This window comes from Lipotes vexillifer, unplaced genomic scaffold (genome assembly GCF_000442215.2).
Source record: "Lipotes vexillifer unplaced genomic scaffold, Lipotes_vexillifer_v1.1 scaffold263, whole genome shotgun sequence".
NCBI lineage: Eukaryota > Metazoa > Chordata > Mammalia > Artiodactyla > Lipotidae > Lipotes > Lipotes vexillifer.
In genome coordinates, this window is record NW_006796752.1 from 64,247 (window position 1) to 79,350 (window position 15,104).

At 34.7% G+C, this 15,104-nt stretch overlaps 1 protein-coding gene across 1 annotated transcript in view; it reads right to left on the reverse strand.

Moving 5' to 3' along the window:
* The window catches only part of CCDC39 (coiled-coil domain 39 molecular ruler complex subunit), a 46,115-nt gene that overhangs the window by 17,979 nt on the left and 13,032 nt on the right, over positions 1–15,104 (reverse strand). Inside the window, exons 7-13 of the mRNA XM_007468912.1 lie at positions 14,258–14,449; positions 11,587–11,690; positions 11,130–11,262; positions 7,673–7,867; positions 6,417–6,581; positions 3,498–3,635; positions 1,450–1,658 (exon numbers count right to left, since the gene is read on the reverse strand). Coding sequence (XP_007468974.1) covers positions 1,450–1,658; positions 3,498–3,635; positions 6,417–6,581; positions 7,673–7,867; positions 11,130–11,262; positions 11,587–11,690; positions 14,258–14,449 — 1,136 coding nt within the window. The remainder of the gene's footprint in view (positions 1–1,449; positions 1,659–3,497; positions 3,636–6,416; positions 6,582–7,672; positions 7,868–11,129; positions 11,263–11,586; positions 11,691–14,257; positions 14,450–15,104) is intronic.

A 15,104-nucleotide genomic window follows, 5' to 3' on the forward strand; every position in this document is an offset into this window, starting at 1 on the left:
GTAGCTATTAAACATATAATAAAATGATATTGTGAACAACTTTATGGTAATAACTTTGAAAATTTAGAAGAAATGGAAAATTTTGCCTAGGAAAAATATATAACTTACTAAAACAGATTCAAGAAAATAATACAAGATCTTCATTGTCCTATAACCAATAAATTGATTGACCCAACAGTTGAAAATCCCCCTCAGAAAACTCCAGATGTCCAATGGCTTTACTGGTGAGGTATTTGAAAATTCAAGAAAGATATAATTCTGCTCTTTTACAAGCTTATGCAGAGTGTAGAAAAATGAGAAGCACAAAGATCATTTTATAAAAGTAGATGTAACCTTAATAACCTGATAATTTGACGAGGGCAGGAGAGAAAAAGAGAATTATAAGCATAGATGCAAAAATTGTATAAAAATATTAGCAAACCAAATCTAGATACATACAAAATGTAATATGTAACAAACAGCTGTATTTATTACAGGAATGTAAGTTTGTTTTAACTTTGAAAAAGCAATCAATATATTCAATTATATTAACAGACTGAAGAAGCTACATCATATCAGTGAGTACAAAAAAAGCATATAATAGTCAACATTCATTCCCGATTAAACAAATTAAAGCAACCTCTTAGCAAAGAATGAAAATAGATGGGAACTCACTTAATATTATAAAGAGAATCTCAAAAAAACACTATAGTAAACTTGATACTTAAAGATAAAACAGTTAAAACTTTGCCTTTAAGATCAACCACCTGTAAGACAAGGGTACCTGCAATCACCACTGCTGTTCAGCATTGAACTGGAGGTTAGATAACAAGGACAATAAAGTAAGAACAAGAAAAGTTATAAAGATTGAAAAGGAAGACACAAAACTGTTATTTGCAAATGATGTCAGTGAAATACCTAGAAAGTAGAAACTACAGATCAATTGTTAGAATTAATAAAAATTTAAGCAAGGCTGCTGAATACTTAATATACAGAAATCAACTGCATTTCTATACACCAGCAACAAACCAAAAATGAAATGCTTTAAAAGGAGATAACACTGACAGTAACATTAAGAAAAAATAGCATGTATCCAGGAATAAATCTTATAAAAGATATGCGAAATCTCTAGGGGAAAATTGCTTCAATAAATGCAGCTGTCGGGTATCCATAAGGGAAAGCATGTTATTGGACCCTTACCACAAACCATACACAAAAATCAGTTCCAAGGAGATTAATGATTTTAAGGTAAGAGGATAACTCTAAAGAATGAGGAGTTAGCCTATGGAAAGAGAGGGAAAAGCATAGATTTGTAGCTAAAATATGGCCTATGTATTATATTAAAAGCTTTTTCAAACAAATAAGAAAAAGATGGATATCCAAGGTGGTGGAGGGAGCAGTCAGTTCTTCTGACATTACTCTTAACGTTTTCAAAATTCGTGAGCAGGATTTTAAAACTCTAATTGTTACCTTATATTTTGCCGTTCTTGATCAACACATCTTATTTGTGATGCAAGCATTTTTTTGTGAACCTTAATTTCTTCATTCCGTTCTTCCATAGCAGTGTGTAATTGCTGTTTTCTTTCTTCCAGAGAAAGAACTTCTTCTGCCTTACTGTGAAGCATTTCTCGAATACGTTTAACCTCAAGTTTTAAAAGATTGTCTTCTATCATCAAATCCTATCAACATAACAAAATCGTCAAATATTGAAATAATAATTTGCATATCCAAACCAAAATATATTTCCTTTTTATTGCTACAAAAGTCAAACTTGAAAATATAACATTTTCTAATTTGACCATTGACCAAGATATTAATTAGGGTTAAATTTAGATTGCTCTGAGTCATGACTGATTTTCCTTTTATTTTTATTTTAAGGAAAGGGTTTATGGTTATTCCAAGTCTTTTATTATAATTCAATTTTAAATTCAAGTTTACTAAAAAAACAAAAAGAAGAACTTATAAAATTGAAAGTTACAATGTCCAGCAAATATATGAAATCCAATGGATGAGCATTTTTATAATCTAAACTAAATCTTACAAAATAATGTGTAAACACCTTTTTATTTTAAAACAGTTCAGTCATGAGTTGAGTGCTGACACAAGATCACACTAATAGATCAATTTTCAGAATAGAAAGCCCAGAAAAAACACTCTAGAATATAAGATTTTACTAATTCAAAACAAAGCTTGTTAGCTGGAGAAAATATTAGATCCCCATATCTCATATGTACCAAAAATAAATGCCAGATCAATGAAAGACCTTAATATAAGAGATTAAACCAGTGCAGCCACTAGAAATAGTAAATATCTGTTTGATTTTTAGTGTGATGAAAAAGTTTCTAAGCATAAAAATTATACAGGGAAAAACACTTACACATATAATGTTAAAAAAAGTTTTTATGTCAAAAAAAACAATAGAAATTTAAAGACAATGGGACAAATATTTATGAGTTAATATTTATGAGTTAATATTTTAACATATGAAGATCTTTTGCCAAGCATTTTAAAAATATAAACCACCTGGGGACTTCCCTGGTGGCACAGTGGATAAGACTCCGCACTCCCAATGCAGGGGGCCCGGGTTCAATCCCTTGTCAGGGAACTAGATCCCACATGTGTGCCACAACTAAGAGTCTGCCTACCATAGCTAAGGAGCCCACGAACCACAACTAAGGAGCCCACCTGCCGCCACTAAGACCCAGCACAACCAAATAAATAAATAAACATATAAACCTCCTAATGGAAATATGGGGAAGAAAATGAACTAGAAATCCAAAAGAAAAATTATGGAATATAACATAATAGAAAAAAATGTTTAAACATTTTAATTGAAACATAAATATTTAAAATTTTATGTTTAAACATAAAATGTTTTAAAATGTCACCAATTTCTAAAGTGCAGACTAAAAACAATGAGATACCATGTTTGTCTATCAAATTAACAATAATTTTATAAATTATATTATCCAGCCCTGGTGGTGGTGAGTAAAATAGAATGCTTACACACTGCTGGTAGGAGTATTAACTGAAACCTCTAGAAGGCAATTTGGCTTGAAAATAGTTTCAAGACACCAAAAATATTCATTCTTTTTGAACCATAATTATACAGCTAGAAATTTATCCTAAGGAGATACATGAACAACTGTATAATGAAATATGTGCACAGTACATGATAGCACCATTTAGAATAGCCAAACACTAGAAACACATATCCAAAAATAGGAGATGGTTAAATAAATTATGGTAACTTCATGCAATGGACTGTAGGAAGCCTTTAAAGATAATTAATGTTAAGGAGACATGTGCAATATACTTTAAAATTTTGAATATAATATATAAAGCTAATTTTCTTTAAAAGACTGAAAGAAAATAATATACTATAACACTGTTTATCTTCTGTACAGTGATTATAGTGACTTATTTTCTTCTTTATAATTTGGTATTTTAAAATTTTCTACAATTAGCATGAAAATATGTGTTTCTTAATATTATATATACATATGATTTTATTGCACCTGTTTCAAAGCTTTGGCTTTATTAAGTTCTTTCTCTGATCTGTCATTGAAGAGGTTTAGTTCATTTATTTTGGTCATGAGGGACTGTTTTTCATCACGATTTTTACTATTTGACTTCTTGATAAAGTAAAGATCATTCTGTAAAGAGGAAAAAAAGGTACATAAATACATATTTTAAATAACAATATTAAATACATACTACTAAACATGACTTACATTAAACTATATGCTCCATTAAATATTTACAATAATATAATATTATAAATCTCACCCTTCATGCTCTAGAATATACATGGATATTCACATAGAAGCATTTTCATTTTTATTATCTATTGATGTTTGGGCTCAGTTTGAGTTCAATAATTCTAGGAAATATTATGTATGATTACAGTTCAAACTGAACTATTAGGTCGTTGCCATTTATGGGGAGAAATGGGAGGGTGGAGTTCAAGCTTTGGTTAAATACATGATTCACCTTCTGGAGTTCATTATTTGATTTAACCCAAGTCTCAGAAGGTAAAAACATTAACAGTCTGAGAAAGCATAGGGTCTTGGTTAACTACAAGCTCTGGAATCAGACAGCCTTAATTATATATTAGCCATCCAACCCCAGTGGGCAACATACTCTTCCTCAGTTTCCTCATTTCCAAAATGGAGATGATATCAATACCTACCTACCTGGGTTGTTATGAGGGTTAAAGAATTTACTGTCAAAGAATATGTGCAACAATGTTTGACACATGGAAGTGTCTATTGTTATTATTACATATATAATCACATATTGCTGGAGAGAAAAATGCTAGATAAGATCTAATTCCACTGAATGAACAAATGGGTCATACATACTCAGATATTAGTTTTCTAGCTTTATACCAGTTTGTGTCCTCCCTCCCACTCAGAACCAGAACAAGGTTTGTTCCCTTTGTCCCCCCTTAGTCCCTCTTAGGGGACATAAAGCAAAAAGTTTCTATTGCCAAGATCTGTCTCCCTTCTCTCTCTCTCTCTCTCTCTCTCTCTCTCTCTCTCTCTCTCTCTCTCTCTCTCTCTCTCTCTTCCTCTGTCCCTTCCTTCTTCCCTCCCCTGCCCTTCTCACTGCCTGTATTTCTCTACACTATCAGGACTTAAGATTGAAGCAAGACGTTAAGAATTTTTGTTCACATAAAGATGTGATTTCATAAAATTAACTTTTAGAATGAAATTTTTAATTTAAGGTAATTTTCAACCAGAAGAAATTTGTCTCTACTATTCAAAATAATAGATGGAGTGGCATGGGAAAGAGAATGCAGAATGACTTTACAATCTAATGCTACTATTGAGAAGAGAAAACCTTCATTAGAAACTTAACTAGCGGGGCTTCCGTGGTGGCGCAGTGGTTGGGGGTCCGCCTGCCGATGCAGGGGACACGGGTTCGTGCCCCGGTCTGGGGGGATCCCGCATGCCGCGGAGCGGCTGGGCCCGTGAGCCATGGCCGCTGGGCCTGCGCGTCCGGAGCCCATGCTCCGCGGCGCGAGAGGCCACAGCAGTGAGAGGCCCGCGTATCGCAAAAAAAAAAAAAAAAGAAACTTAACTAGCTTTAGTATCTTTAAAAATTCACTTGCATTTCTATTAATTTATTTACCTCTCTGTCAAAACCAGCTGGGATAGGCATAAGTACTAGCCTACTGCATAACGGACAGAGCCCCAGCTCAGCTAAAAGGAAGAACACTAGAACCACCCTCACACAGGAAAACAGACACAATTCAGGCTAGGGTCAAAAAACATGTCCAGATACAAATGTCACCCTCCTATTATTCTGTAGCACTAATATTCTCATATTCTATGTAATTAAAACAATACCATTTATTGAGTACCTACTAAAAGCACTGTGTTAAGACATACATTGCTTCTAATTCTCCCAAATGCCCTAAAATAATATTAAATATTGTTTTCCATTTTAAAATGAGTAAACTAGGACTCAGAAAAGTTAAAATATCAGTTAGTGGTGTAACCTTGACATTCAAAACCGGTTCTGCTCTTTTCCACTAAACCAAGGAAATAGTCTTTTAAAAATTTAATCAGGCTACAAACCACTCCAAGCCAATATTTTGTCATGTTAATTTTTTTTTCCCCCTAATTTAAAAAAGTAGTAGCGCCCTTTCACCTTGGTAGCCCTGAAGGAATTCAGGGCAATTCTTCTTAGAACCACTAGAGGACACTCATCACTAGCCTTTCCAGCTGTTTAACATTTAAAACCTTTGGAGTTCTCCCCCTATTCAGGTCCATGTTTTCACTCCTTCACTCTTACTTCCCAGTTAAACTTTAACATAGGTTTTATATTACATAGATTCCCCTAACACAGGTTTTATATTGCCATAAACATTAAAGTACCTAAAGATGAAGAACATTTTTACCGTATTAACAAAACTGAGTCATCTGAAATATGTAACTAAGTAAATATTTGAATAACAATAGATGACCCATAAAAGAGCAGCTTCTTTTAGATGCCACTTCAGACATAAAAAGCAATCAAGTTATTATGGCAGACACATAATAGAAAACTGGAATTTATCAATTTTTTAAATCATGTACTATTTAAGACTATTTTTAAGTCACATGGACCACAGATCAAATCCTAGCTGTAATCATGGACAAGTTACTTAATCTGTAAAACAAGTATTATCTTCATCACAAGACATTTATAAGGATTAAATGAAATAAAATACTAAAGGCATATACTTAGCATACAGTAAATGCATAATCAATGGTAATGTTACATTCTCATAGTCAGTATAGAAATATAAGCATTAGATCATACACTTGTTATATATATGGGTAGCTTGGCAATTATCCTATCCAAAGTCAAGTCTTAGGAACATGTTGACTTAAAACAAAATGATGACTAGGATATTTGAAGCATAAAAAGTATTTTAACTAAGTTACATGAAGCTTCTTGATCTGTGTTTCCAAAAGGTTAAATGTAGATTTTTTCTCTTCCAATGTCTTTTGAAGTTCAACAGTTTTTGCTTCGAGGGCTTGTTTTTCTTCTGAGTTAATTTCTCCCTTTAACCGTGACATTCGGCGTTCCACTTGTTGAATGTAAAAATCCTGTTACAGGTTTTAAAGATAAGTTAGTAAGAAGAAACGGTCGAAACCATTTCTATAAATGCAAAAACACTGTAAATACTTTCTTATGAATTTGGCCTGATGTCACCATTTACTAAAGTCACTTTCACCCTTCAGTGATTTATAGGATGAAATCCCTCTTACTGTAAGGGGAGAAAGAGCAAACTATTCTTCAACAACCAGAGTACGTGATAGTAACACAGAACTAATCTGAAAATACAATAAAGCAGCTAGGTGGTCATTTATCATACTCCCATGATGGAACATCAGTAAATCCACTGGATTTACATGGATATGGATTTTTTGAGGGTACATTTTCTAAGGAGTACAAAAAAAGAATCACAAATTGTTAGCCATGAAAGTCTCAAATATGATGAACTTCTAAAGAATTATTCTGAAAATTATACTTTAGCGCCTAATTTTGAGAAACTAAGAACACATTAGATGGGGAAATTAAGACATAGAGAGGGAGGACATTAAGAAATTAACATGAGACAGAATATATAAATAGAACAAAAAAGGAAAAAAATTTAAAACATTTTTTGGTCCGGGGGTGGGGCTGGGGATGGGGATGGGGATACCAATGTTTGCACAACATACAGTCTTAGGGGTTTGGGGTTTTTGTTTGTTTGTTTGTTTGGTCACACTGTGTGGCATGCGGGATCTTAGTGCCTTGACCAGGGATTGAACCCGCACCCCCTGCAGTGGAAGCATGGAGTCTTAACCACTGGACTGACAGGGAATTCCCAACATACAGTTTTTCTAGGTTTCAGACATCCCATTCCTTGTTTTGTTTTACTCCAGGTCCAATTGCTCCAGGTTCCTTTAAAGCATGGTCTCCCTCACTAGAGCTGTCGATCCTTTTCTCTATTTATTTCAGATCAAGAAAAAAAAATAGCTTTTAAGGCCCCCTCACCCTTCACTGACCTAACATGATATCCCATCTTCAGCATCTGTCTATCCCCCCACCCCAAGAGTTCTTAGAAATCTTTGTTTTCTTAGGACACTGCAGTATCTTGACCATCACAATTATAACAAATCAATATGAAGACATTCATAAGAGTAACATCTACCTGATTGTACATAATTTCTTGCTGCTGTAAGGTTTCAAAGTCCAGTTTATGTAACTGATGGTTGAGGTGCTTTAGAGAAGAACGGGTTCCTTCAATTTCAGATACAACAGCTTTTTCTTTCGTTGTCTCAGTCTGTAATTCCTGAACTTTCTTAAATAGCACATCCTTCACTATGTTCAACTGAACTTCTACTTCCTGATAATAAGAATAACAATGATTAATGAAATATAATACCTTGTAATGTTTTATTGCATGAATATTATAATTTGGGGGTCATAAATGAACCCTCATTTTAGCCCTTAAGAATATAAAGCCCTTCCCACAGTTTCAACAAATCCCCAACATTGCTTGTAGTCTACTCTAGTCTAGTAGACTAGAATAGTAGTTTTCTATTCCTGTGTCATGCACCTTGATCTGTCATCTTAATTCTATCCTATGTCACCTTAGCCTTAGAACTTGACCATTCCACTGGTCTCCTTAGAACATAAAATATACTGAAGACACACAGCTTCTAAGCTCACAAAGTTTACTAAAGTCTTGAGAGTGTTAAGGGAAGAAATCTCCCACCTTCTTTTTGGCACTATCCAGTGGTGAGCAGATAAATTTTAACCATCAGCTTTCTAGTAGATGGGAGGTTACGGGGAAGAGGCTGATTTCTATGATTATTTTATTCCCACTATGGCCAGTTTCAAGCTACTAACATGATTCCTCTAAATGCAGAGCTAGGAAGAGATATGCCGTAGCAGACCATTATGCAATATATCTACTAGGCAGATATAACAGATGTTAATAGTCTTAAGTAACCTTAAAAGCATAGATAACAATAAAATGCAGTAAAATAATTTGGAAGTGATATGTGCTGAGTACATATTACTTTTATTTTTAATATAATTTATTTAATTGTAAGTCTATATAATTTGATTTTTAATAGTAGCTATGTTTAACATTTGACTTAAAAAATTCCAGAAAATTTAACTGTCAGCTCTTGTGAGTTGGTGAGAGCTGGCCCCAACACACTACTGGCACTATCACTATCCCTTACTCACACCTTGCCTGCAGTTGAGTTCCCTACATGTGCAGCCCTCTAGCAAATAGAAACCGGTACCCCATTCCCACTTCTCCTTTCTCAGGAGGCGGGTCCATCTTGATCTCACAGTGTCACATCAATGTATTCTAGGTCTCAAACAGATCTCCCATGCCAAGATCTATTGAAAGCTCTCATTTTAAAATGTTGAAATAATTTCCCTCTGTGTTCTTATACCCAGATAAGCATATTTCCCTTTGGCATCCAATGAACCTCAATATGAAACAAAAGAAGTCTGTGACTGGCACATTTAAATGTTCACAAATCAAGAAATATAATCTGATATAACCTTATAAAATGCATTCTTTTTCATATAATAGACAATTTTCACTGGGTTTAAGACCTTCTGAGACTGCTTGGCAGAGTTTTAAAGTCAGTGCTTGGTGGTGAATAACACAGCAAAATATATAGAGTTGAGATTTTTTTCAAACAAACAAAAAACCCTAATAACTATAAAAAACAAGATTATGAACCCAGCCCTGCTACAGCACAATCAGTACACATACTGCCAATCTTATTGTTTTCTAATTCAGCTAATTTCTTTAAAAATATCACTAGTTTTTAATTATGTCTTCAGAAGGTGTATTTCATACAAACTTCACAGTCTTTACAGACTTCTAATAAGTTCTAATACTATCCCATTCCATGTACTACAGAAAATCATGCTCTTAGGGGGAAAAAAATCCACAACTTTTTTTTTTTTAATAATGTTGTATGATTTGGACTCAAATACCACTCAAGTCAAGACTGTTGCATGACTTCACTACTCAGGAATGTTAAACATACAACAGCACACTGAGGAAGCTGGATTCTATCCAAATATAAATGCAACCATACTTGATATAAGCCTCAGCAAACGGGGGATTTTACCACCACCTTCAGCTACCCCTTCTCTTCCCCCATCAAAAAGAAAAGTAAGGGCTTCCCTGGTGGCGCAGTGGTTGAGAGTCCGCCTGCCGATGCAGGGGACACGTGTTCGTGCCCCGGTCCGGGAAGATCCCACATGCCGCTGGGCGGCTGGTCCATGAGCCATGGCCGCTGAGCCTGCGCGTCCAGAGCCTGTGCTCCGCAACGAGAGAGGCCACAACAGTGAGAGGCCCGCGTACCGCAAAAAAAAAAAAAAAAAAAAGAGTAAAAGCAGAAAATAGTGCCTACAGTGATAGGTCACACAAATCATTTTGAAGTTTTCAAAGAGGGAATGGTGAACCAGCCTTTTCCAGTTCCTTAAAAATCGGCTTTAATTCTACCAGAATGCCAAAGAGGTTAAGGTAGAAGGGGTATGCCAGTGAAGTTAGTAAAAGTGTTAGCATTTAAAAGCCTGTTTACCAATAAATGGTGCCAGACTGGAAGAGGTTACAGAGATAGCAGATGATGAAGAAATACATGCAACGTAGACCACTGGGGGGAACTTGATCACAAACAAAAAAGATGATAATCAGGTGGAAATAAGTTGTAAAACACGGGCATTTTTCAAGATGCATTTGCAATGTAAGAACATATATACAAGGACTTCCCTGGTGGCACAGTGGTTAAGAATCCACCTGCCAGTTCAGGGACACATGGGGTTTGATCCCTGGTCCAGGAAGATCCCACATGCTGCGGAGCAACTAAGCCTGTGCGCCACAACTTCTGAGCCTGTGCTCTAGAGCCCATGAGCCACAACTACTGAAGCCCGTGTGCCTAGAGCCCGTGCTCCGCAGCAAGAGAAGCCACTGCAATGAGAAACTCGAGCACCGCAACGAAGAGTAGCCCCTGCTCGCAGCAACTACAGAAAGCCCGCACGCAGCAACAAAGACCCAATGCAGCCAAAATAAATAAATAAATAAAAAGTATAGGAATGGCAAACAGGGACAGAGACACAGTAGGCATTGAGAAGACATGGAATTTAAGATAGAAGGGCTATACCTCTAAAAGAAGACAAAGTTAAATGCTGAAAGTGAAGCAAATGGAGAATTAGGAGCTGAAGATAAAAAGAGGTCCAACAACTCAACAATCTAATTACAAATGCAATCACCCCAGAAATCAGAGCCTCGTAAAAGACCTCCTTCTCTGATCTCAAGAGTCTAATTTATTCACTATTGCTAAATTTGCTGTGATTTTTTTCTTTAATTTATTTATTTTTGGCTGCGTTGGGTCTTCGTTGCAGTGTGCAGGCTTCTCATTGCGGTGGCTTCTCTTGCTGCGGAGCACCAGCTCTAGGCACGCAGGCTTCAGTAGTTGTGGCACACGGGCTTAGCTGCCCCACGGCACATGGGATCTTCCCGGACCAGGGCTCAAACCCGTGTCCCCTGAATTGGTAGGCGGATTCTTAACTGCTGTGCCACCAGGGAAGCCCTGCTGTGATTTTTTTTTTAAAAATGAAACTAAACTTACTTTCACACCTCTTTCTTCCTCCTTTAGCATGTCTTCCAAGTTGGTAGCTTTCTCCTCTACAGACGTAGTTTTCTCAGTTATCTGCTTTAATTTTTTTCTTACAATCTGATTATGATTTTTAAGTTTGTGTAACCTATGGAGAATTTATAAGGAAAAAATAGAAAACATGTCTAAAAGATATTTAATGCAAACAAATAAAGAATAGTTTATCCTAAGATTTCTTCATATAACTTGAAAATTTCTTTTGCCATAAATCTTTTTATTACCAATGTGTATTTAATAAGCCATAAAAATATTGCTCCTAAGCCTTTGTACTGAAAAACCCAGGAAAATTTTTTTAAGTATAATAATTTAGTAGCTATAATTTTACAGTTATTTAACCAAAAAATCAAATATTCAATAATTTTTCTAGAAATAGTCAAAAACTATAAACATATTTAAATACCTTTTTTCTTACCTTGTTGTTTCTTCATTAATGTCCTTCTTTATTTTGGAAATATTTTTCCTCAGAGCTTCTAAATCACTAGAACTTCTATTCACAGTGGCTTTTAAAGTATCCAGCTATTTATTAGTTAACAGAGAGAAATTATATATTTACTCTACATCTTATAAATTAATATCATTTCTGAGAAGTTCTATTATGAACACATTAATTTCTAACTTACATCACAACCACAAACATAATAACCATGTTGCTGTAATATCTATTTAACAATTCTTCTTTTTGATCTGATATTAAATTTTAAATAACTTGTAAATCCTGGCATATTATAGAGACCTACATATATGAGTTAAAAGTGCATAGAACAAAAGCTTCACAACATTGTATGTGGCAATGATTTCTTCAATATGACACCAGAGGCACAGGCAACAAAAGAAAAAGTAGACAATTTGGACTTCGTTAAATTAAAAACTTTTGTACAACAAAAACAACAGAGCAAAACGGCAACCCAAAGAATGGGAGAAAATATTTGGGAATTATATATCTGATAAGGGATTAATATCCAGAATATAGAGAGAACTTCTAAAACTCAAGAACAACAACAACAACAAAAAAAACCCAGCCTGACTCAAAAATGGGCAAAGACCTTGAATAGATATTTCTCTAAAGAAGAGATGCAAAAGGCAAATAAGCACATGAAAAGATATTCAACATCATTAATCATTAGGGAAATGCAAATCAAAACTACAGTGAAATACTACCTCACACCAATTAATACAGCTACTATCAAAAAAACCCAAAATAACAAGCATGGACAAGGATGTGGAGAAACTGGAACACTTGTGCACTGTTAGTGGGAATGTAAAATGGTACAGCCACTGTGGAAAACATTATGGCAGATCACAATTCTGAAATAATTGTTCACCCATGTTCACAGCAGCATTATTCATAATAGCTAAAACATGGAAGCAACCCAAGGCCATTGACAGATGAATGGATAAGCAAAATGTGGTATATACACACAATAGAATAGTATTCAGCCTTAAAAAGGAACAAAATCTTGACATATACTATAACAGGGATGACCCTTGAGGACATTATGCTGAGTAAAATAAGTGAAATAGGCCAGTCACAGAAAGACAAATACTTTATGATTCCATTTATATGAGGCACTTAGAGTACTCAAAATCACAGAGACAGAATGTAGAATGGTGGTTTCCAGGGGCTGGGAGGAGGGAGAAATAGGAAATTATTGTTTAATGGGTACAGAGTTTCAGCTTTACAAGAAAAGAGTTATGAAGATGGGTGATGGTGATGGTTGTAAAACATTAGGAATGTACTTAATACCACTGTATACCTGAAAACAGTTAAGATGGTAAATGTGTGTTATATTACATGTATTTCACCACAATAAAAAAATTTTGAGGCAAAAAAAAAAGAAGTACTCTTATATGCTACAGCTTGTATGAACCTTGAAAGCATTGTGTAAGTAAAAGAATCATGACGCAAAATGCACCATATTGTATGATGTCCAAAATAGGCAAATCATAGAGACAGAAAGTAGATCAGGAATTGCCAGGGCCTGGTAGGAGGGGAGAAAGGAAAGTGATTGCTAATGGGTATGGGATTTCTTTTTGAAAGACAAAAATATTCTAAAATTAGATAGTGATAATGGTTTCACAACTCTGTGAAATACTAAAAACCATTGAATTGTACAATTCAAAAGGGTGTATTTGATATGTGAATTCTATCTCAATAAGCAAATTATAAATAAATGAATACCTGCATTCTTTTCTGTAATTGGTTTAAACTTAAAAATTTTTGAGAATGAGCTATTAGCAGTGACATTTAATTTATGCAAGAAATTCACTTATTTTACTTTTTCAAGATCTTAATTACTCTCTTCAGACAGAAAAAAAAATCTTTCCTTCTTTATCAGGAATATAAAGTATAACAACTTATAGAATAAAACGCTCTGCAATATTCCAATTTCCCACCCAAATAGCAGTAACTTCAGATAACATGGCCTCAAGGCACAAATTTCATAAAGATCCCTTTATTGCTAACTAAGGGGATTGCTAACTCTCCCTATGGAATAATTTAGTTGGCATGTATGCTCACAAAAAGAAAAGAACAAAGCAGGAGAATTTTATTCTCTCTTAGTCTGTTTAAAGACATTATACCACTACATTGTCCCACTACCACATTGAAATATTTTCCCTTAACAAGGTAAGAAACTGAACTTCAGTAGGTAGTTCCACCTAGAATTTGAGAGTTAAAACCACCATACACATGTAGTACTGGAAGGACACTTCAAGATATCACCGATGTCAATAATTCATCTTCACATTTGCTCATTTGCCGGTTATCTTATAATTATGATTTCCAGCCTAGACCCTTCAGGAGACTTTTGCCTTGGGTCACTTACAGAACACTATGTGTGACAGTCAAGTTGAGCACTGTACAACTCCAGGGGGAGCCCTTCACACCACCTGTGATGTAAATGACAGCCCCCTGTTGCCTTCATCCAAGCAAGGTCTCATTAGAGTATCCTAAAAGTGCCACAATATGAAGGGATGTAACAAAAAGAACTAGAAGGCAGTTTCTTAATCAAAGGAAAGGCTTTATGCTTATTTGTATAGTAATTTGTTATAAACACACAAACCAGTCTTTTTAGTTGACATACCTCATCCTTCAGCTGAATTCTCTTAGCTTCATGACATTGATATTCCATTCTACATTTTAAAACTTTACGATCAGCAACAGAAATTTTTTTCTCATACTCTGTGTTATTCCCAATCTCACTTTCCAAAAACTTGATCTTTTCCTTAACCAAATTTTCTTTTTCTCTTATTTCCTGCTTTATCTTTGCTAATGCCTAGGATTTAAAATACATGTTAAATATATATTTAATATAACAAACAAAACTAAAACTAAAAGGAATTTAGTTTTTCTATAGCATTTATTTTACCAAAACTTAAGAAAATGTTTTTTAAGACAGACTAATTTATATGAATAAAATAGAAGATTAATATGCCACACACTAATATCTATAAGCTCATCTTTTAAAGATCTCTGTATTTTATTTCATCCATCTGGTACTTTGCTAAAGGGATGAGAAAAATGTCAATTTTTCATCAACAAAAGGTGACATGTAAGAAATACAACAGTATTGAATAGTTTTCACACTGACAGTTGGATTTCAATGAAATTTTCCAAATATTTCACAAGACCAGTTTCTTTCATTTTTTGAGAATTTTGTTTTTGTTATTGGTTTCAGTAGGAATGTCTTCATGCAGGCTTTTTGCTAGTCTTGGGGATACAAAATAACTAGAATATACAATGTAGTAACTGAGGTATGGACAAAGTATTAATACTATGGGAGCAAAGAGATAATGAAATCTACCCAAGAGAAATCATTAAAAGGCTTTACCTAAGAGCCTTCATTTGAATCGGGCCTAAAAAGATAAATTGGGGGGCTTCCCTGGTGGCGCAGTGGTTGAGAGTCCGCCTGCCGATGCAGGGGACACAGG